At 40.6% G+C, this 22,309-nt stretch overlaps 1 protein-coding gene across 1 annotated transcript in view; it reads left to right on the top strand.

Moving 5' to 3' along the window:
* LOC145355177 (uncharacterized) overlaps nucleotides 1–22,309 on the top strand; it is a 141,959-nt gene that overhangs the window by 67,484 nt on the left and 52,166 nt on the right. Inside the window, exons 16-35 of the mRNA XM_080207090.1 lie at nucleotides 1,666–1,856; nucleotides 2,291–2,378; nucleotides 2,743–2,863; nucleotides 3,379–3,557; nucleotides 4,907–5,053; nucleotides 5,475–5,602; nucleotides 7,720–7,853; nucleotides 8,804–8,898; nucleotides 9,363–9,522; nucleotides 10,302–10,412; nucleotides 12,040–12,059; nucleotides 12,334–12,355; nucleotides 12,445–12,472; nucleotides 12,723–12,804; nucleotides 13,003–13,170; nucleotides 16,270–16,478; nucleotides 16,824–16,918; nucleotides 18,249–18,367; nucleotides 19,748–19,906; nucleotides 21,187–21,389. Of these exons, the coding sequence (XP_080063216.1) occupies nucleotides 1,666–1,856; nucleotides 2,291–2,378; nucleotides 2,743–2,863; nucleotides 3,379–3,557; nucleotides 4,907–5,053; nucleotides 5,475–5,602; nucleotides 7,720–7,853; nucleotides 8,804–8,898; nucleotides 9,363–9,522; nucleotides 10,302–10,412; nucleotides 12,040–12,059; nucleotides 12,334–12,355; nucleotides 12,445–12,472; nucleotides 12,723–12,804; nucleotides 13,003–13,170; nucleotides 16,270–16,478; nucleotides 16,824–16,918; nucleotides 18,249–18,367; nucleotides 19,748–19,906; nucleotides 21,187–21,389 (2,459 nt within the window). The remainder of the gene's footprint in view (nucleotides 1–1,665; nucleotides 1,857–2,290; nucleotides 2,379–2,742; nucleotides 2,864–3,378; nucleotides 3,558–4,906; nucleotides 5,054–5,474; nucleotides 5,603–7,719; nucleotides 7,854–8,803; nucleotides 8,899–9,362; nucleotides 9,523–10,301; nucleotides 10,413–12,039; nucleotides 12,060–12,333; nucleotides 12,356–12,444; nucleotides 12,473–12,722; nucleotides 12,805–13,002; nucleotides 13,171–16,269; nucleotides 16,479–16,823; nucleotides 16,919–18,248; nucleotides 18,368–19,747; nucleotides 19,907–21,186; nucleotides 21,390–22,309) is intronic.

Below are 22,309 nucleotides of genomic sequence, written 5' to 3'. Positions count from 1 at the left end.
TTCATGGTCAATGGACTTTTAAATGGTTGGTCAAATTTTCCATTTTGCTTTGACAATTTCTGTGGCAGGCCGGAATGAACACAGCATAATTCATCCTGACACTTGGTGCAGTACAATGGAGGTGCAGTATGGTGGGGATTTTCTTTTGCAATGGTGGCAAACTTGGAGTCTATTCTAAAAACTCACGAGGCAAAGTCTCTGTTCAAAAAGATGTAACCAAAATTTATTTTAAAAATATGAAACTCATACAGACAGACAATACATTGACCTATGGCTGTGTGAGGTCTTCAGATGGTCAGATAGATCTGGTCCTGAGCTCAAAGATCGGAGACACTCAGCCAAATTACAGATCAATTATACTGATTGCTATCTAGGATACACTTTCTCATTGGCTTGGATTCAGTTTCGTTCAGTTTTAACATGTCACTCCAATACAACACAGATTACCTCAGCCAATCACAATATGCTACTTGACATGGCCATACTTCATTTGTCCATTTAATACCGGACATCTTCCCCTTGCAAACCCCACTTCCTGGTTGTTGTGTTGTCAGGGATGCTTCTAATGCTACACCTTTTCCAGAGGCAGATTGCCAAGACAGTGAAATAAGCGTCTTTCCTGGCATGTTACAAACATACTTTATGCCTGGAGAATGGGCGCCTCTATAATATTGCATAATGTCTCTAAAGCTGTCCTGGGACTGCAACTATTAATGCTTATTCTGCTGGCTGATGGATTTCCAGCTGCTGAACTTGTGTTGTTATCATCATATTTCTTCAGCATTTGCATTTTTGACTGAGATGAATGATACATTTATATTAAAAATATATTTTAAAAAATTTAATATTCCAATATGAAATTTAAATCATACTTCATTTTAAAACTACACTGCGTTCACATATGAGCAAACTGTTAACATTATCTTGTTAGGTAGAGTCATTTAACCCCTTCTAAGTACTCTGCACTATTGACTAAAGAGAGTGCAGTGTGTGTTTGGTCTAAAACACTGTTTGGTCTAACTTGGTTGATCTAAAATCCCGTTCCACATGCAGCCTTTCATGTGTGCAATTTACCTGATGCCCTATGTGCCTATTTTTACGACCTGCCGCCTCGCTCTGTGTAAATTGGCTCCAATATTGTCTACATAACCCAACTGAAGATCATTTTTCATTAAAATGACAGTTGCTCTTTGCTGAATTTTACACATTCCTCTCTTCATATTCAATTAGTGTAACAGGTTTCCTAAATAAATTACCCAGTTAAAGTTATGTCAGGCTCAATTCGCTCATACATTTTGATAATGTTGATATATTGTGATAGTGCTATTTTGTGGGATTTGTGTAGTCTTCAGTTGATAAAGATGAACTGAGTGTCAAGTATTTCCTTAAAAGTGCACAGGGGGCTCTGTGCAGCAGGCCGGGAGATTAAAGCGGCAGCCATGTCATGAGCTTCCTGCTGGGTGCCATGGCGTCTCTATGTCTCCACCTGCTGGATTTCTGAGCAATTTATGCAGCTTTGCAACAGAAATTAGCACAGAGCTGCATAAATTATTTGAATGCTCATTTTAATATAATAGAGATAAGATAAGCTGAGTGTCTAGTGTTTCCTTAAAAAAACATATATCCTGCCGCTGAATTACTGTTGGTTATTTTGCTAAAATTCAGGGAGATTCCGGCAAGAATCTGACAAAAAGGAGTGTGGAAATCCTGGGTCGGTTGGTGTGTGACTTCGATGGATCTATCATCACAGCATCTGATGTTTCCATTTTGGACGCATTAAAGACTTGTAGCTCGTACAGTGAGGATCAGAAGAGAGCCATTGAAGATCGACTAAATCGTGGAGACAGCAAATATGGGTGAGTGTTGAATGTTCACATAATTCCATACAGTTTACACTTATGTTGCTTAATTTCATGGTTCTTATATCGCTGTGAATTTCCCTTGAGAATGTTGATACTCTCTTTGCAAGAAACCACTTGCATACCTGATTCAAAGCAGGTGGATTACAATAGCCTTGGACTTGGACTTGAAACTTGCCATTTCCCAGCATGGGAAGATATGTGCAGGCTTTGGAGGACCAGTTGATGGTGAAACTATGCGTACCGTCATTGGGACATTCCTCACCTCAGGTTGGGGGTCAGATGTACCCTATTTGATGGAGGTTGATCATAGTCATTGGGTAATATTTTCATTACAGTTGTATCTAGAAACTCTGAGCGTAGCAATTCCTATATTTTGAAGCAACCTGAGTAGTGTTTCCCTTAACTCAGAATTTCTTCTTTGCCTGTAGCGTTCCTTCATCATGGTCATCATCTACAATTCGAGATCTTGGAAATCTGCCCTTGACTTTGACCTACACATGGAATCGAATAGCAAAGGTGTGCTGTAACTTGTTGAAGATTGATTCAGGTTCCTGTATTTGCAAATCACAGAATGAAATTTCTCGCTTGGAATAGAATAGAGTCTTCAGTTAGAGCATTTTCTTAAGAAACACAATGATCAAAATCCCATGTGCGGAACAAATATTTTCAATTATTTTGAATCAAAATATTAGCTCCCACATAAAAATGAGAGTTTGTGCATCACGTGATAACCTTTCTTTCATCCTGCATCCACCATTCACTTGCTTTGGCGCTAATATATTCTGACAATTATTTCCAGAACAGGAAGATATTTTCTTGCTGGTGTCCCAGGGAAAATGAAATTGTTTTTTTCAAGCATTGCACATTTTGTTCCATGCAGGTTGTCCTTATGGAGGCCCTTCCAAGGTTTATTAAGAAAACAAAACGTACAAGACCCCCTCATGATATTCTGATATTTATAAATCAGCTCAATTTGCGAAGAAGATCAAACAATACGATAAGTATGTAATCAGATAAGTGTTAAATGTAATGTGTAGATGTTACCTTGTGAATAAGAGGACTGGTTTTGTCTTTTATGAATGTAAAACAGCCACAGTTCATGAGTATTACGTGGAACAATCGGATTTAATGGACTTTGAATCCATTGGATTGTTCAATACACGTCTGAACAATGAGGCATTTGTTTGTTTAAGTTCTGAATGCAATATTCAAGTATACACAGCGAAACATATCATTTGTTCATGGAGAAGATGGTTTTAACGTGCTGCAACAGTTTGTGTCTACTGACAGTTCTCTACGGAGGACGTCCATGAAATGTTCTCTTCTCTGAAGGTGACAAAGGATTTAACCTATTGGGCTTTTCACTTTAGCTAATGACAAAGATACTAAAACATTCTTTGTCTGACTTGTTGAGTGTACTCTTTCATTCAATAATCCAGAAATTGCCACCTTAAAATGTTCATTTTGATACTGAGTAAACTGAAATATTACATCTAATAGAAACTTGTGTTTGCAGACTGTACAGGGGGACTAATAGCAGCAGAAGATATCAATGACCTGACACCTGCAATCTACAATGCAGCCCAATTGAACTTGTGTTTGCGTGATGTTGTGCTGAAAGACAATGTCTTCCAGTTGGGTTCTCTTGCCTTTGATCCTACTCAACTGGAAGTTCTGAAAAAGAGACTATTGCAGGTAAGACAGGTTGATCTAAAATCAAAATGAAGAACCTTGCCTCAATATACCACTTTTTACTGTCTCTCAAAAGATGTGTGGTTTAGGTTGATTGGCTGTGCTAAATTGATCCTGTGTCAGGGGTACTTGCAGGATGTCACAGTAGCACAGTGGTTAGTACTGCTGCTTCACAGCACCAGGGGCCTGGGTTCGATTCCCAGCTTGGGTCACTACGTGGAGTTTGCAAGTTCTCCTCGTGTCTGCGTGGGTTTCCTCCGGGTCGTCTGGTTTCTTCCCACATTCTGAAAGACGTGCTGGTTAGGTACATTGACCCAAACAGGCGCAGGACTGTGCCGACTGGGGGAGTTTCACAATAGCTTCATTGCAGTGTTAATGTAAGCCTGCTTGTGACGAATAAATAAACTTGAACTTTTATATGTGTGGGCTTACGTGATTAGGGCCTGGGCTACAGACTCGATGGGCCAAATGGCTCCTTCTGTACTGTCAGGATTCTGTGAAATTCCCACAATGTTTCACAGTAAATGCAGGTTGATTTTAATTGCAGTGATGTGATACTGGAGGGGAGCCTGACAATCCCTTTGCACAAAGCATCACAAATAGCAATGAGACAAGTGATTACCTATTTTATTTTCATGACATTGATATGGGGTTGAGTATTGGCCAAGAATCTCCGAGAACTGCCATATTGCTCTTCGTATAATATCATAAGACCTTTTGCATGCATGGTGGTGGCAGAGTGGTTAGCGCTGCTGCCTCAGAGCACCAGAGGCCTGGATTCAATTCCTGGCTTGGATTACTGTCTGCATGTTCTCCCTGTGTTTGTGTGGGTTTCCTCCAGCTGCTCTCATTTTCTTCCACAGTCCAAAAGATGTGCTGACTCGATGTATTGGCCTTGCTAAATTCTCCCTTGGTGTACCTGAACAGGCACCAGAGTGTGGTGTTTAGGGGATTTTCACAGTCACTTCATTGCAGTGTTGATTTAAACCTACCTGTGATGGCAATAAATAAACGAAAAAAACCATGGACTTTTGAGTGAGTGTAAGAGGCCTCAGATTAATTCCTCATCCCAAACTTGATAGCTGTGACAATGCAGCATTTCCTCAGTGCTGCACTAAATGATCAGTTTTCATTTTGTGCTCTCATCACTGCAGCATGAGTTGAACAGACAGAAGGAATAATGGCACACAGGTTGCTGAGGCCGTTTTTCAACATTAACTGTGCTAACATTGGTGATGGTACAGTCAAGGTTTTATGAGCCTAACTAGAAATCAATCATTGCTGAAGTGGAAACTGAAACCTGACTGTATATAAGTTGTTTTAAGTCTCTGGTTTTGGTTTTCCTGAAACAGATTTATCCCAATGGGCTACCAGAAAGCCAAATTCAACTGCTGGGGAACATTTCCACTGTGTTTAATGTGACAGAAGTCAGCAACTGGAATATCACTCGAGTTGACACACTTGCTGCACTGATGGGGCAAAACTTGGAGAATATCACGGTATGAGAAGAATGAGAATATTAACATATAAAAGTTCACATTGGATGACTGGATCATAGGCAGTATCTATAATTTGCTTGCCAAAGTGTTGAAGACCATGGCCTGTCTTAAAGCAAGATCTTTCTTGAGTCGATTTTAACCTTAGGCTGTTTAAAACCTGCTTCAAGCAATTGGTTGCAGTTTTTCATTCTTGGGAATGGGCAATGGTGCCTTAAAAATTTGAGATTATATGTGGGCTACAATTAAAGAGTTTTATTCATGGTTATTTTTAAAATTGTAATACTATAATTAGAAGAATTTTATTTGTATATTGTATAGCTCTAAATTTGAGGTGCATTACCATCAAAAAAGAAATACCTTAACTTCTGGATCCTGCTTGTAAAGCTGAGTTATGAACTGTACTTCACATATGTTTCCATAGGTCCGATCCATTGTTACAAGATTCCTCCAGTTAGGTGGCATTTTAGATGCAGTTGCTTTGAAAGCTCTTGGTGGAGCCAATTTATGCACTCTGGATGAAATACAGCTTTCGACAATTTCCAACTTGACGTGAGTGTTGCATCTTCTCATTGCTAGTTCCCTGACGAGTGAAATGTGATGACTTCCAACAGTATTAAAATTTGTTGACTAAACAACTCAGAGCAACGTAATTGTGAAGCAAACATAGACCAAAAGAAAAAACACTGGGAAATCTCAGCAGGTCTGGCAGCACCTATAAGGAGAGAAGAGCTGACGTTTCAAGTCCAGGTGACCGTTTGTCAAAGCTAAAAGGTATAGAGTTGGAGATATTAATACTGCAGGGGAATGGAATGAAAGATGAGCCAGAGCCATTGAAACCAGGAGAAAAGACTGCGAATAGCTGTCCGCAGAGAGAATAAAGGGTGTGAATGGCTGGACAGCAGGGAAGCTGTAAACTCCTGGGTAAACTTCTCCAGTCCACGTAAATGCTTTTCCAAATGTGATTAAGTGCGACCAGAGCTATACCTGGTAGTCTAGATGTGTGCCCTTATTCGTGCTTTATGTGATCCTAGCATAAGTCGCCTGCTCTCATAGTCTTTACAACAGCCAGTAAAGAAAACTGTACCCCATGTCTTTTCGACCAGCTGATCTCTATATCTCACTCACTTCAAGAACTATGGATGTGAACTCCCAGGTTCACCTGTTCCTCTCAGCGGCTCAACCATTCGATTGTATGGAACGATTTCATATATTTCTTTAGTTTGGCGACTCCATAGTTTATTCTCCAGTTCAAACAGAAACTGAGAATTTGAGGATCACCATCATGAAAAGCCTTCCTTCAAATTGTTGGTGCAATTACCTGAAGCAATTTGATTAAAAGATTCAAATTTACTTAGATTTGTGTGTTGAGAGATCAACTTAAAATTGCATTTGTGGCTGTGGATCTGTTGATCTGGTATTTAATCCATGTACATAATAAATTCACATACAGCAACATTCTGTTTGATATTGCTGCGATTGAGAGTCATAAAATCCTAAACTGCAGAAGGATGCCATTTGGCCGAGTCTGCACCGACCACAATCCCACCCAGGATCTATCCTCATAACCATGTACATTTGCCCTAGCTGGTCCTTCTGATAGTAAGGGGCTATTTGGAATGGCAAATCCACCTAACCCGCACATTTTTGGATTGTGGGAGGAAACCATAGCAGACATGGGGAGAATGTGCAAACTTCACAGACGGTAACACAAGTTGGGATTCGAACCCAGGACCCTGGCGCTGTGAGTCAGCAGCACTAACCACTGTGTCACCATGCCATCCTTTTACCGAGTTATCTTATTTGAGGCAATCACTGCTGCTGTCTCTTTGTTGCCTCCCATCACTGCAATCTTGTACATTTACGAGTACAATGGGTGGGATTTAATTGCCTTGCTCACTTTGAAACAGTAAAATCTCGCCTGAGTCAATGGACCGCTCCGATTCCTTGGCGCGGGGGGGAGGGTGGTGGTGCTGTTGTGATAAAATTCCAGCCAACGTCTTTTCACAAGAACTCTGGATCAATTCATTTACTCACCCTATGTCTCACCGATTTTATAAAATTAACAACCATCTGAGAAGATGGCTTATCATTGTGAACAAATCTCATTGTCCACTCTTCATGGCTTTGATTTTTATAAAGCGTCTCAAATCAAATTCTAATATTTTTCAAGGTAAGTCAGGAGGCTCTCTTCGATGCAGTTATATACTTGTAGCTTAATTTCTTATTATCCTGAGGACTGTGACCTTTTCTGATATGTATTGTTATGCATTGGTGCCTAGTCCAGTGTGCAGATGATTTGACCATGAAAGGCATCACAATAGTAAATCTCTCAAAGTCCCTCAGTGAATATACATGCCCTTTCTAACATAAGTCACGAAATTAATATTCAGTCAAAGTATGAATTATATTAGCAGATGTATTTGTCAATTTGGCACTCTATCACGTATTGCAAAGAAGATTGGATAACTAATTGGGTTTGGAAATGACAATTGACAATCACAGATCCTTTGTGTAAAAACAAAAAGCATTGGAAATCTCAGTAGGTCTGGCAACATTTGAGCAGAGAGAAACAGAGTTAAAATTTCAAATGTATATGACTCTTTAGAACTCCTTACCTGGTACAGTTGCAGGGACACTAAAGTTAATGTTTTAACATCTTCCCACAGGGATGCAGGAGCTCTGGATCTTTCTATGTGCACACAGTCAAAGAAGAACTTGCTTTACCATCAGGCACGCAACCAACTGAACTCTCAACAGAGTAACCCGATTCCCTACTTCCAGTTGATAAAGGCCTATGTTGGTGAGTGAAAGGATCTATGAGAAATCCCATCATATTTTTTGATTCTTCAAAATAAACTACTTGAGTCTGGCAGGTTGAGTTTTTCTGTCTGATCTGGAGTTCACATTCTCTCACTGTAGGGACACTATCCACTTTTTAATTTCAGGCACTTAGATTGGCAAAGCTTCAGAACCCTCAAGTGCATGCTGAAATATTGTTGCAGTTTAACCATCAGCAACAGTTAATTTTGTAATTTCTTGTGCGATACTTTTGATGGAGGTCATTATGTCTTTAACTGCTGGTCCAATGATGTTACAGCTCAATAAAGTGAGCCAAAATAACCAATTAAAATGCCTTTTAGGATCTCATGTTGAACACAGTTGGAAGATCAACAAAAACAGAAGCATGAGTCTTTAACATTGATATAGCTGCAATTAAAGAACTGTTATTCCACTAGTAGACATTTCTGAGAGGGAAATTTATCTAGTCCCAGATCATGGCATTCATGTTATTTTAAAATTGGGTGAGGCTATTCATCTCAGTGGAAGGGCTGCGGGTGTGCTCTTTGAACTCTCCAATAGAAAGCCTGAACATCTCTCTGCCACTTTAGGGGGAAGCTAAGTACACTCTTGCATAACTTGTTTTTTGGGAACTGTCAGGTCCAAGTATCCAAGCCTAGACCCCCCAGAAAGTGTGGCAGTAGTACCAATGGGGAATGGAGGGTGAAAATCTTGGCACATCACAGAAACTGTCCTAAACTGCTGCTTGAAGATGGAGTACACCATCAAATGTTCACTCTTGACATTTTTTCCAAGTGGCAAATAGTGTAGCATCCCTTCCAAGTTTTCACTTTATTTCTCATACCCTCTCCCCTCTGCCATTTCTCATCCTATCTCTGTAGGTTGCCATCAGTATGTATTACGAGTTATAAAGTCCGTTATCATCTAAAAGAAAATGTCTGTTTTCTTCAGGTGGTGCACCTGTTGATGATCTGAAGACTCTTGCGAATAATAGGGTCAACATGGACTTTGAAACCTTTGTGAAACTGGATCCTGAGGAAGTAAAGGTGCGTACAGTCTGACCATGCATGCATTTGTTAGACAACGGTCTCAATTTCTTTACCCTGCATCCTATGCTTAGCCCACAGATGGTATTTTCTGACACTGCAGCACTACTCTTGATTCATAGCACTCAAGTTATGCAAAAGTGTATAAATTACAAATTGCATACCTGTTGCGCACTTCTAGTCAGAGGCGACCATTTTGTGTTGTGATCAGCAACACTGACGTTAGAATATAATTCAGACAAAGTTGAAATCTACAATATGTGTCCTTTGCTCAGTGACATGTAAATCTCATGGTAAGGGACCAAAATGCTGCAACATATTCATGAGTTTGCATCCAACAGACCTAGTCCCACCCTACAGCTTAGTTTTGTTTTTATGTTGTCAGGTTAGTTGAAGGCGAAGTCCTGATAAGATGTGAACTCTCAGGTGCTTTGTTCATTCATGACATGTTACTTCTGTTTTAGAAACTGAATTCCCAGAACCTGATTGACTTGCTTGGATTTAACCTTCAAGCTCTGCGGCAAGGAGCAAATGAAACTGTAGTAATCGTTTGGATAACCTCTCACACTGAGTCTGAAGTGAGGAGACTTGGATTGACAGGAGGAATTCCAGATAATTCATCAGGTGATTGCCTGCATTTTGTTGTGTATTTGGAAGCCTCCATAGCACGTTCCAAGATATTTTCTACCACAAACTTTATTTATTCAGCACCTTTACCATAATGAAATATCTTAAGGTGCTCCAGAGATGGGTTAGAAAGCAAATTTTGATCCTGAGCCACACACAATGATATTAGAGCGAAATAACCAAAAGCTAGGCCTTGGAAGTAGGTTATGAGAAACGTCCTGAAGGAGAACAGAGAGGCAGGAATGTTTATGGAGGAAACCTTAGGGGTCAGGAACCTGATGACTTGGCCACTAATTGTGAAGCAAGAAAGTCAGGATGCTCAGGAGGTCAGATTTAGAAGAACACAGATCTTGGAGGGTTGTGGGGTTGGAGGAGATTACAGAAATAGGGAGAGAGAAGGCCATGGATGGATTTGAAAATAAGAAAGAGAGTTTTGAAATTGTAATGTTGTTCGATATCAAACAACATGTAGGTCAGCACGTAGAGGGCTGGATAGATTAAATAATAACAGCAAATGCTGGAAAAGTTCAGTACGTCTGCAGCATCTGTGAAGAGAAGCAGACTTTGATGGTTAAATCCAAGCAAGTCTATCAGGTTCTGGGAATTCAGTTTCTAAAACAGAAGTCATCAAATTTCTCCTCTCTTTAGCTCCAGGAGTCATATGGACTTTGGGTCCATATGACTCCTGGAGCTAAAGAGAAGAGAAATTTGATGACTTCTGTTTTAGAAACTGAATTCCCAGAACCTGATTGACTTGCTTGGATTTAACCATCAAGCTCTGCGGCAAGGAGCAAATGAAACTGTAGTAATCGTTTGGATAACCTCTCACACTGAGTCTGAAGTGAGGAGACTTGGATTGACAGGAGGAATTCCAGATAATTCATCAGGTGATTGCCTGCGTTTTGTTGTGTATTTGGAAACCTCCATAGCACATTCCAAGATATTTTCTACCACAAACTTTATTTATTTAGCACATTTACCATAGTGAAAAGGCAGGGCCAGAAAACTGAACATTGTTGATATGAGCATCAGAGAAATTGCGAATGTAGGTGGGAAGAGACTGGACAAGTGGGGAGAGAATGGAGTCAAGATAGGAAGTCCTGCACTTTGTGGGGCAGGAACAGACTTGCACAATGAGTCTACCAGTACAATACTGTTTATGGATTTTGGGAAGAAGGTAGAAGCAGGTTGTATAAGATTGGGACAATGAGTTTGGAAATTGTGTAAGGAAGATTTTCTAAGGAGATGAAGTCACTGACAATCCTGGCAACAGTGGTTTGATGTTCAGTGATGGGGTCATAGACTAGAAAGAGAAAGGAGGAAGTGTCTGAGAACAGGCGCTCATCTTCTACAAAGTACAGCAAACAAAAACCGCACCAGCCTTGGTTGGACCTGAGAGAACAGAGGACAAGAAATTCAGGAGTCATGGGTGAGACGGACAGAGAAATTGAGATGGCCAATGTCACACCAACAGTTCTCAATGGAAAGATTGAGAACAGGAGGGAGGCCAGAGGGAGGGGCACAGATAGATGGAAAACTTTGGAGGCGGGTGAAAGGATCCATTTAACGAGGTGAGGATATCCGCCTAAAGAAGTGAGCACAGAAATAAGAGTGACAGAAGAAGTGTCCAGCGTTGTGCCAAGTCCGAAATCCATTAAGATGACAACACAAAGGGATGAAGTGGAATCCTTAGCTGAACACATAACATTCAACATCAGAGAGGAGAAGTCAGAGTATAATGAATGCATGGCAAGGGCTGGAATTAAAAGATGGGATGAGGTCAGAGGGATGGGAAGGTCTGGAGGGTCCTGGAAGGGCATTAGTATCAGTAAATTGTTGAAGTTTGCATTTCTTAACACCTGAAAGGAAGAGAACAAGTTTCTTGTTCAGATTTTGAATGAGGCGAAGAATGAAACGAAACTAAGGACAAGGGCAGTTTTGAAATTGCGAGAGTCAATGCTGCTGAAGAGAGAGGTCAAATGTGGGCACATGATGGCGCGTGGCACTGAGTATTAATCTTAGGATGCAGCGAGAACAGCAATCTGAGAGTGTCATATGTTCCAGACATTTCTGTAATTCTGAGTGGATTTGAAACATGAAGGATGAAACTTCAGTTGGAATCACCTATCTTCAGTGGACGGGGCCTTTTCCCATTGGAGAGGCTAGCAGCATAGTGCTGAGTGGCCAGTGTGCATGCACCGATCTGTCAGCGCTGAGATCACAGTCTGATTTTGCCAGCAGAATGGGGCCAGCAAGATTGCAAGAGGCGAGAAATTGGAGCGAACGCGATTTTTTTTTTGCCACTCACCCTATCTTAGTGATTCGATGTGGTGAGCCAGTAAGATCCTGCCTGTTATATTTTGGGATTGAATGAGCCTTACTACTGAAATATTTCTTATTACTTCTGAGAGCCGCATTTGTGGGTGTAATTTAATCTAGTAACGTGTGCAGTTTTTAATACTGACACATTATTGGGAGCGCCATTTTAAAGTAAACATTTTGTTTTATTTTCAGCACCCCAACCTGAAGATAGGGTAAGACAGACTCAGTGATTTCTACTCATAAAGATATCAATTTTCAATCTAATTTCGAACCTCGCATGTTTTTGAAGTCGCTATTTTGGATTCAATCCCCATATTTTAAAATTATACAGTTACTTTTCAGTTTATGTGGATTATGGAAAGCCATTGGCTTAATGCTTTTTCTAAACATAATGTTTGTAAAGATGAATAATTTATCACGTTGCATTTTTTCCATCAATTGAAATGATACCGTAGTGAACATATGATTGTGCTTTTTCTTCCTTAGCCTGGTAATACCACGGTTAATGGTGAGTGACTTTTCCTTCACTTTTGATGATTTTATCAGATAATTTTAGTAATTTATTTCTTACATAATTTTTTTCTACTTTTTAAACAGAAACAACACTGTGTAAAGCTGTGAACAGGTAAGAATTTGTGGCGCAAACCTTTTCTCAGGTGAAGCCATGTTTTAGCAACACAATGAACATAATGCACTAAACACTGAGAAAACCCAAAGTATCTTGTATAAATGGTGTAGAACTGTGCGGAAACTTAAGTCACAAGTTTGACTGGTTTCAAATAATTTGACACATTGCGCGTTCAGTTGAAGAAGTTTGGTTGTTTGTTCCCTAACGTATTTCCTTTCCTAAGAGAAGTTTATTTCTCTTTCCACAGTTCGGCTTTTAATAATTTCCTGATCAAAGTTAATTTGACCCATCTCTGCAATTTCAACATGAAGGACTACGCATGTGCTAAGGTAAGCTGTGTTTTCACTTAGATAAACAAAGGATTATTAGAGCTGCTCCAGACCAAGGTTGCATTTTAATCATTGGTACAACAACATTCAGCACAAATTGATAGACAATGCAGTATTCCTCATTTGTTGATATTTTATATCATTGTACTGGAGTGCTTTAGTCCAAGATGTTTTTTTTCTAAATATATTCCTTTGCAGACTGACCTCCTGCTTTCAGGTTTAAGCAGTGATGCCTTGACAGATGTATTTCAGTGTTTCACTAATCCAAAGCCTCTGAAGAGGTCAGATGAAGCGGCACTGACTGTTTTTCTTCAAAAGCTTGACAAGACCACACTGAATGAGGCACTGGACAAGTTCAACAGCAAGGTAATTAATTATTAATCAAAACTAATTTGCAGTGAAGCAAAATCTATTCAAACCATTATACACCTGCGATCTCAGAGACTTCTTACATATTCCTGTGAAAGCTTCCATATAAAGTCATCCTGATTTGACTCTAATACCTAATGATATGAAAGCTTAGAACAGGCTAATAGGCTGATTTTGCTTTCTTAGGCCAGTGTGTCTTGAAGGCTGCTAGTGCCCGGAAGATTATTGCATCTGCGCAAGATTGTAGCAGCACTGTCTCAATATGACGCAGCTACTTTAAAAGCTTAAGCAATCTTCTTTCATATACAGTAAGCTGGCTATATGGACTGTGTGTCAAATTTTACAATATAGGTATATTAAATTTTAAATTTATGTATTAGTGTCATAAGTAGGCTTACATTAACATTGTAATGAAGTTACTGTGAAAATCCCCTAGTGCCACACTCTGGTGCCTGTTCGGGTACACTGAGGGAGAACATCTTTTGGACTGAGAGGAAACCAGAGCACCTGGACGAAACCCATGTGGACATGGGGAGAATGTGCAGACTCCATACAGACAGTGACCCAAGTCAGGAATCAAACTTGGAACCTGTGAGGCAACACTGCTAACCATTGTGTCACTGTGCCACCCAATAACTAACATTTCCTGCATGATGGATTGTGTCAAAGCCAATCAAGTATTGGTGCTGCAGCAGACCCTGAGGAAATTCTGGTGCCTGCCTAGTAAGCTTTAAACTTCCAGTGGGCTGATTTGCATTGCCACGGATCCTCTGGTTTCAACATCAGAGACTTGGGCCAGAAATGTGGGACTTAACTGGACACTCAGCCTGGAAATGTTATGCTGGTTAATGTCTAAAATTCAATGATTAGCCAGCACAATTGAACGGAGCACCACAATTGACATCACCCCCCGATTCGTCTATCCCATTCCTCGACTGTCCCAACCCATCTACCCACCCAACGCATCTACCCATCTGCTGACTCACACATTCCCCACTTACTCATTTAGTAAAAGACTTGAGACTTTTACAAACCTACCTGAATATGGCAATTAGTGTTGAAATAAGCAGCATGTTCTCTCTTCCTTGTTTCTTATGCACGCCACACTGTCCCATTTCTTCTGCAGCCAGGATTGAAAGTCCCAGCTGAAAATGCATAATTCAGAAAACTTTGAGGGCAGCAGCAATGCTGAATATTCCAGCATTTCCACTGACTGGATTACCAATTTATCCTGGCTCCAGTGCCTAAGTGAGAGCTTTGGTTTCATCATTCCATGCCTTTGGTCTGATGGTTTCTGCTTTTATTTTCACATTTTTCATAAGTTGTTCCCTGGCTTCCTATAGGATTCTAGAAGTAGATAATATCATATTGACCCTATTAATCATCTCCTTCCCAACTTTATATCTGTCATGTGAACATGTTATCAGCAGAGATTGATAAACATATTTAACTGAGTCAAGTATTGCTGCTCGCTTAGACAATTACTTTTGTCGTATTAGGTTCTTCAACATCACTTGTAATTAACTTTGAGCAATATAGTTGAAATTTTGCTTAACAACAGCATCAGCAACTTGTATAAGTCATGTCAGACCAGGTAAGGACAGCAGATTTCTTTCCCTGAAGGACACTGGTGAACCAGATGGGTTTTTAATGACAATTGAAAATGGTTTCATGGACATCATGAGACTTCTAATTCCAGATTTTTATTGAATTCAAATTCAACCATCTGTTGTGGTAGGATTTGAACCCACATCCCCAGAGCATTACCATGGGTCTCTGGATTATTAGCCCAGTGATAATATAAGCCTCTGAAGCTAGGCCACCGTAACTAATGCCTGCTGAACCAACTGAGGCTCAGGCTTCATTGTTCCTTCCAACCTTCCTCCCAACACTTGGTTATCAAACCCCATGAAACCCATGCTCCGCTGTGCGCCACGACCTGTACTCCCACTCAAGTCGCTTGCCAAACCCTGCTGAGAATCTGTCGCCACAGTTTCCTCCTCCTCCATATCCTCCCATATGTAACCCTTTCTCCCCATGTGAGGTCCCGCATCAGAGCATGTGTTTTAATTCCAGGCTGGCATGAGGCTGAGTGGTAGTGGTTGGGTTTTGAGTCCATGCATGAATTGCAATGAGGTTAAAGTCAAGTGCGCTAACAACTACACAGAAGCAAAGGTTGGAAAATAATTTCCAAGCTCTGGGAGGTCACCCAGTGCCAGTGGCTCTTAAAGTTACTGCCGGTCTGCACTTCGTGCCAGTGGCTTGTTTCAGGGCTGCATAGGTGACCTATGTGGCATTTCCCATGTCTCCATGACAGCATGCAGCACCATTCATTAACCCCAAGGGAAACCACTCTTTCAATGTCTATCATCTATGACCACATGGCAAGCGTGCCAGCAGCAGCACATCTTTACTGAGTTATCAGTGTAGAGGTGGAATTTAAGTGGAGCAGGCTATCTACTGGGGGGACCAAGGAGTATGTGGAGTTTGGGTGGGAGGAGGAAAGAAGGCTGCATCAGAGATGTTGAGAACCAGTGAGATGCTTGGATGAGAGGTCACCCTGGATGTGTGATGGGTGTATTAAGGGAGACATGAGGAGCCATAGTTACCCTGGCTGCCCAAAGAAGGTCATTCACCTCTTGCAACGTTGTATCCCTGTCCTCTTCTGCAGCGAGTTAGCGCTCAGTGTTATCATTGCTCCCCAGGTGGGGATATTGGCCTTGATAGATGGACGTTTGCAGGAACGCGGGCATAGGATGTCCCGCCTCTGCTTCGCAGCATCCAGGAGTTTGGTCAGGTCTCCCTTGGAGAATCTCTGGCTTTCTGGCAGCGATCCTCTTGGATCTGGAGCAAATGCTAGAGAATCATTTAAAAGAGCACCTCAATGCTTAAAGAGATTCAGTTTTTCAAGAATGAACAGATCTGAGGTAAGCTGCCACAAGCGCAGCGTTATTCATACTGATAGGAAAGGATTTCTTAAAGAGGCCTAATATTCCAGTGGGATTTTCACCAGTTTTCTCACGAGCACTGACACATCAAAACAAAATGGTAAGATTGCACCCATTGATTTCAAACATTCGTCATGATTTGTTTCAGACCCTGAACACATCAATTTCTCTAATGACAAAGATCACATTCATGAATGCTCTGTGGGAGATTATCAAGACCAGTAAAAACTTAACCAATGCAGATTTCTTGAGAAAATGGTTCCAGGAGCGTTTCAGGCCTTTCATTGCTGGCATTTCTCGGTCGGCTCTGAGCCGTCTTCTGACCAGAAACGTAACATGTGATGCTTATCAAGCAGTGTGAGTAAATCACTCTTTTTTTTTCATTAATCCAGTACTACAAATTCAATTGGAAGCACAACCTCCATCAAACAAGTTAAATTATTAATAGTCAGGTGTTACTAAATGTCTTAGAAGGCTGGGAAATTTTGAGATTCAAATTCAAGTCAATGACAACAGAATCTCCCAGATATTGGGACTAAAACCTGTTTACTTGTTTGCCATGGGTGAGATACTTTCAGTTACAGGCACAAGACTTGATTATTGAGCATCTTTTGAAGGATCCCAAACTTGTTTTCTGTAAAGTAAAAGATTACTATTGATCTGCTATCTGATTAATAATGCCAACAATGTTTATCCATTTAGTATAAAAGGTCTGAATAATGGATTCAATGAGATGACACAGGGAACAAGACAGACTGTGCTGAGTGTGTGGATCTTTGGTTACCTCAACACCACAGGTAAGCTGGAAAAGCCCATTAATTTTTCACGTCCAGTGAAATGAGAACCCACAACAATGTAGAAAACTTAACTGTAAAACCACCCAGAGTAAGCATAGTTAAATGGGAAAACTAGTTTCATTGGATTATGGATCTACGCTGAATAAATTGGAGTCAAAGATTGGTGGGAAAAATAGCTGCTTTTGTGCTACCTTCAAAGAAGAGATCATTCAGGCACAAACAAGTTTTATTCCCTTGAGAGGGAAAGGTAGGGCATGGTGTACAGTGGTTACCATTGCTGCCGCACAGCACCAGGGACCCGGTTTGATTCCCAGCTTGGGTCACTGTCTGTATGGAGTTTGCCCATCCTCCCTATATCTGCATGGGATTCCTCTGGGTACTCTGGCTTCCTCCCATACTCCAAAGATGTGTAGGTTAGGTGGATTGGCCATGTTAAATTGCCCATTAGTGTCAGGGTGATTAACAAGGTCTATATATGGGCTTAGAGGGATAGAGTCTGGGTAGGATTAGTGTCAGTCCAGGCTAGATGGGCCAAATAGCCTCTTTCTGCACTGTCAGGATTCCATGAAACCCAGAGCTCCTTAGATGACATAAAGGATAAAAATAGAAATAAAGGGAAAAAAATGTGGTTATGACAGATGTCAGGTCGAAAATCCATTTGAAAACCAGTCTGAATATGGAAAGTTCAGAGGGGAGACGAAAAAGCATATTAGAAAAGCAAAGAGGGAGCATGAAAAGAAACTGGCAGCCAAAATAAAAGGGAATCCCAAAGTCTTCTATAGGTATATAAATAGTAAAACAAGAAGTAGCCTGTTGGCAGTAAATGAAGTGCTCATTCAGAGAGTTAGTGCGGACAGAATGGATCGAATGGCTGCCATCTGTGCTGTAACGATTCTGTCATTTGAATTTTTTTTAAATGCAATGAATGTTTAATTTTTTAAATGGTCACTGTCCTCATGTATTTCTTTTTAATGCATCAGAAAATTTGGGAATACTTTAAGTGTTACTGGAAGAAAGTACACATATGAAATGTTTGTCCAAACATTTTTCATTGATAGTAGCTCATGTTAATATATGGGTGTAATAATGATAAGGTTTTTTGCCAAAAATTCCAAATGGAATAATCTAAAACATCCCATTTTAGGTCATGTAATAGCAATTGAAGGGAGTCAGCTTGACTAATGGACTCAGGTCAATTGCATGAGTGCCCAAGAGTCTTATTCAAAAGTGGCTCTTGCAGAAGTGACTCTTCTGACAGAAGCACAATAAATTTTCAACCAGAAAATATTGAGTGCACGCAGTTAACTCTTCTTTTATCCTTCAACTCTAGGTGCTGCTTGTATCAGCAACACCAATGGATCCAGAGACTGGCTGCTGATGAACTGGGCAATGTTCAGCCAACTTGTTCAGATAGAGGATTTAACCAGGTTGAACTCAGGCTTCAATGCAGTAAGTTATAGAACCAATCATGAAGTTTTTGAATGCTGAATAAGATTATTTTGCTGATCAGAGTTTGTTGTGATAAGAATTAAATTATTCGATGAATGTTTAAGGTGAAGAAGATTTAAGTAACTGTAGTGAAATAACTATACCTCATGATATTGCAGTGTTTCAGTCTTAAGTTTCAACCTGGGTTTTATGAAGTTATGCTTTTTAAAGCTTTCAACAGTTTAATGAGATCCTGTTTTTAATAATCTCCCTGCTTAAAAAAAGTTAATTTTGCTATACAACAGTGCAGTTGCCTTTTATTCACTTAAGATGTGAATGACTGTCTGTAGTTCAGCTTCCCTTGTGTATCGTTACATTCACAAAGAAATCCTATTTTTCTTGTCATGAACAATCATGTAATAATAAAAGGGCTAATGGAACTTCTACATGTCCAAATTTAACTGCAGCAATTAATTAAACATGAGAGAATGGATGGCAAATAAATTGGCATATGGGTACAATGTTATTTTAAACAGAAGCATTAGTGAATTTTACTGAGGTAGCACGTCATCCTGGAATGTTCAGACAGTCCTCATGCTTATGACACAATGGATTTCTGAAAATCTTGTCAAAGGTCAAAACATTGCAAGTCGGAACTGATCTCTCCCTAGAAATAATGGGGGAACCATGGCCAGAAATCGCTCTTGAAGTGCCCAATGGTGTCAAATGCTCTCAACTGTTGCTCTGTCAAGTTACTGAGGCAGCTGTTGATGTCTGCATGTCTTAGCACAAGTTCCTCAGTTAGTGTGATGGATATAATGAAGCCATCAATCAGTCAGCTGCCTGTTTAACCTTGAGTCTGAGTGCATATTAGGAGATGTATTTTGGTTGTGCCACAAAATGTTGACATTGGCTTACAGGTGGATTAATGGAATAAAACAATCATTTCCAACTGAGTAATGTCAGTACAAAGGCTGGAGTAACATCGCCCAGTCATTGAAATTGGTGGTGCAAAACATCGAGGTGCACGTATGAACGTGCTACTGTGGTACCATAAAATCAAAACCAGCAATGTAAAGTCAAAACTGGGTGCCAAGTTATATATTGTCTAAGTGCCGTTCATGGTAACTTGAAAATTGTAAAGTCGAGGGTGATAATAAATTGGATGCCTATTTTGCAGTCTATGGAATTCATTTTCCGTTTATTAACTTGTGTTGAGGTTTGAAGATTTTCCATACCTCCAATTTGAAGCTCAATGATTACAGGTTGATAGAAATCAACAAAGAGAAAAAGCACCTAGGTCCCTGTGAAGATTGGTCATTTGTTAGTCTGCAGGATTATGATTTTATTTATAAATGTATTATATTAGTCTTCAGTCTTCAGGATTTTCTTATTTCACAGCTTGATGCAGTAGAATTGCTGACACCCTCCCAACTTGGAGAGTTTGCTGGTAAGAATGGAACATTGACGAATCCTAATGATGTGCAGAAGCTTTTAAACAGCATCACAAGTGCTACTGTTACTAAATTCATCGACAAATTCAGAACTGCTGTCAGTCAGGTAGGAAACAGTTTTAAGTAATTGTTTTTAAAACACTACGGATGGATTTAATACCGTCTGCCAAGGTGACTTGGGAGGTGGGAGGGCACTTAACTGGGTGGGAGAGTGGTGGGTGGGGCGCCACTGCCTTGCTGTGTTTGCCCCAGTTAAGTCCAGGATATGATGACTTGGAAAGATTCCTGCTCCACCACCAACTGAGGCCGTTAAGTGGAAAATTAATGTCCATTTGAGGGCCTCAAAAATGCTGCTGGTATTCACAGTCGGAATGGGAGTCGCTATTCAGGAAGCCTGAAAAGCAAGCTATATTGTGTTTGCTTGCGAACTCTTGGGGGAATGGGCCCCCTATTCAATGGCACTCAGTACTTGATCAAGGTATTTGGGGGTGCTTTTATTGAAAACCAACCCTCTTTCCCTCCTCTCCTGTGACTGCCATCCCACCCTCACTCAACTGTGGCTTGGGGCCTCCTGCTGATCCTGGTTCTCCGATGAGAACCTTGCCAGAAGCTGTCACCATTTCCTTTGGTGCTGCCTGCAATGGACAGCTGCCGATTTCTGACTGGGGGCTCTTGGGGGCTGGATATTTTGAACACGTGAAGGCCCACCACTAGCTACTTAAATGTCTGATTGGCAGTTAAAACAGTGGGTTTTCCAAAGGTAGATGACTCATGGCTCTCTGGTTGGTGAACATGACCCCTGTCACTTGGATTAAATATGCCCTTATAGGTTTAAAACACTCCAACTCCATAGTTTCCCCAGATGAATTCAAAGCAAAATACTGCAGATGCTCAAAATCTGAGATAAGAACACAAAGTGCTGGAAAAACTCTGTTGATTTAGCAGCATCTATTGGGAGAGAGAAACAGAGTTCGCTCTTGAAGAGTTTTGAAGAAGCCATATTTGACTGAGAATGTTAACTCTGTTTCTCTCTCCACAGATGCAACCAGACTTGCTGAGTGTTTTCTGCACTTTCCCCAGCTGAATTGTTTAATTTTCAAAATATGCATCATTATGAACACCAAGAGAATCTTCAATAATATTTAATTCTGTGAGAGATGTAATGTGTAGGTCTTTGATTGCAGCACAAATATATTGTTCTTTTGGCAATGTTCTGAATATTAGATGAGCTCACAAAATTCACATTGCAGTACATGTACCATTGTTTGTGTCAAGAATTTTCTACAAAATAGACGACGCCAGCAGATGATTTATCAGTTTGTACCTATTTTCGATTGATGCTTTTTTTTTCTATCCGCCTTCTGATCTCACCCGAATTTTTTTCAGAACAAAGTGGTTTTTGCTCCTGGTGTCAAAACGGCTTTACTGCAAGAAGTAATGAACCACACACAGTCAATTCTTTCAAATGCCAGCAACAATGAACTCCACTTCTGGTTTAGCACAAGGCTGAAAGTACTGCTCACGGGACTCACTGAAAACATGGTGCCTTTAATCTTTGTTACCGAGAACTGCAATGGATCCCATATCATGTAAGTAGAATTTTTATTTTGTTTTGGTGTGAAAATAGGAAAATTGATTGACTTGGCATTGCTGCTTTTGTTCACAGTGAAAAAAATTTTGAAATTGAATCCCAAAAGTTCATTCACCTTTGCAAAGGGATTTGTATTTCTCGCCCATTTATTCTAATTTGGTGAAGTCAATTTTGGCCAATTAAATTGGGCCCTTGGCCCTCTATTACTGTCAGAGACAACTGAGCTTACTGATGCCAGCAGTTTACAGACGTTGTTCCTTGGACCCTTAAAGTTTCCTCAATATATGTTGCTAGCCTGGCCATAGAACTGAACCCCTCTTGTAAATAACAAAACATTTGTTCCCTTACAACTGTAGCAGAGGTATCAGTATCCACCTTCTTTCTGAGTGGCCGACTGTTTGCTATCAATATAATCATAATTGGAGCCATCTTGTCCACTTTTGTTGTTTAACTTGTGGGCCAGCATGGTGGCACAGTGGTTAGCACTGCTGCCTTACAATGCCAGAGACCCAGGTTCGATTCCTGGCTTGGGTTGCTGTCTGTGTGAAGTTTGCACATTCTCCCTGTGCCTGTGCCAGGTTTCCTCCAGGTGCTCTGGGTTCCTCCCACAGTTTGGAAAACCGTGCATTGGCCATGCTAAATTCTCCCTCAGTGTACCCAAACAGGTGCCGGAGTGTGACAACGAGGGGATTTTCACAGTAACCTCATTGCAGTGTTAATGTAAACCCACGATGACTAAAATTTTACTTAAGGATTGTTGTCCAGGTTATTCTCAACACTGCACTGGGATCAGAATTTTTTTTCATTCCTCCCCCTGCAAGTAGGTGCTGCTTAGTCTTGCATTTGCTCATAATGTACCCCCTCCTATTGCAGGCATGTAACTTCCCTGAATTTGCATCTCTCTTGGGTGATCGCCCC

Source organism: Carcharhinus amblyrhynchos, chromosome 18 (genome assembly GCF_965287045.1).
Source record: "Carcharhinus amblyrhynchos chromosome 18, sCarAmb.v2.hapA, whole genome shotgun sequence".
NCBI classification, from domain to species: Eukaryota; Metazoa; Chordata; class Chondrichthyes; order Carcharhiniformes; family Carcharhinidae; genus Carcharhinus; species Carcharhinus amblyrhynchos.
This window is presented reverse-complemented; position numbering and strand designations above follow the sequence as displayed.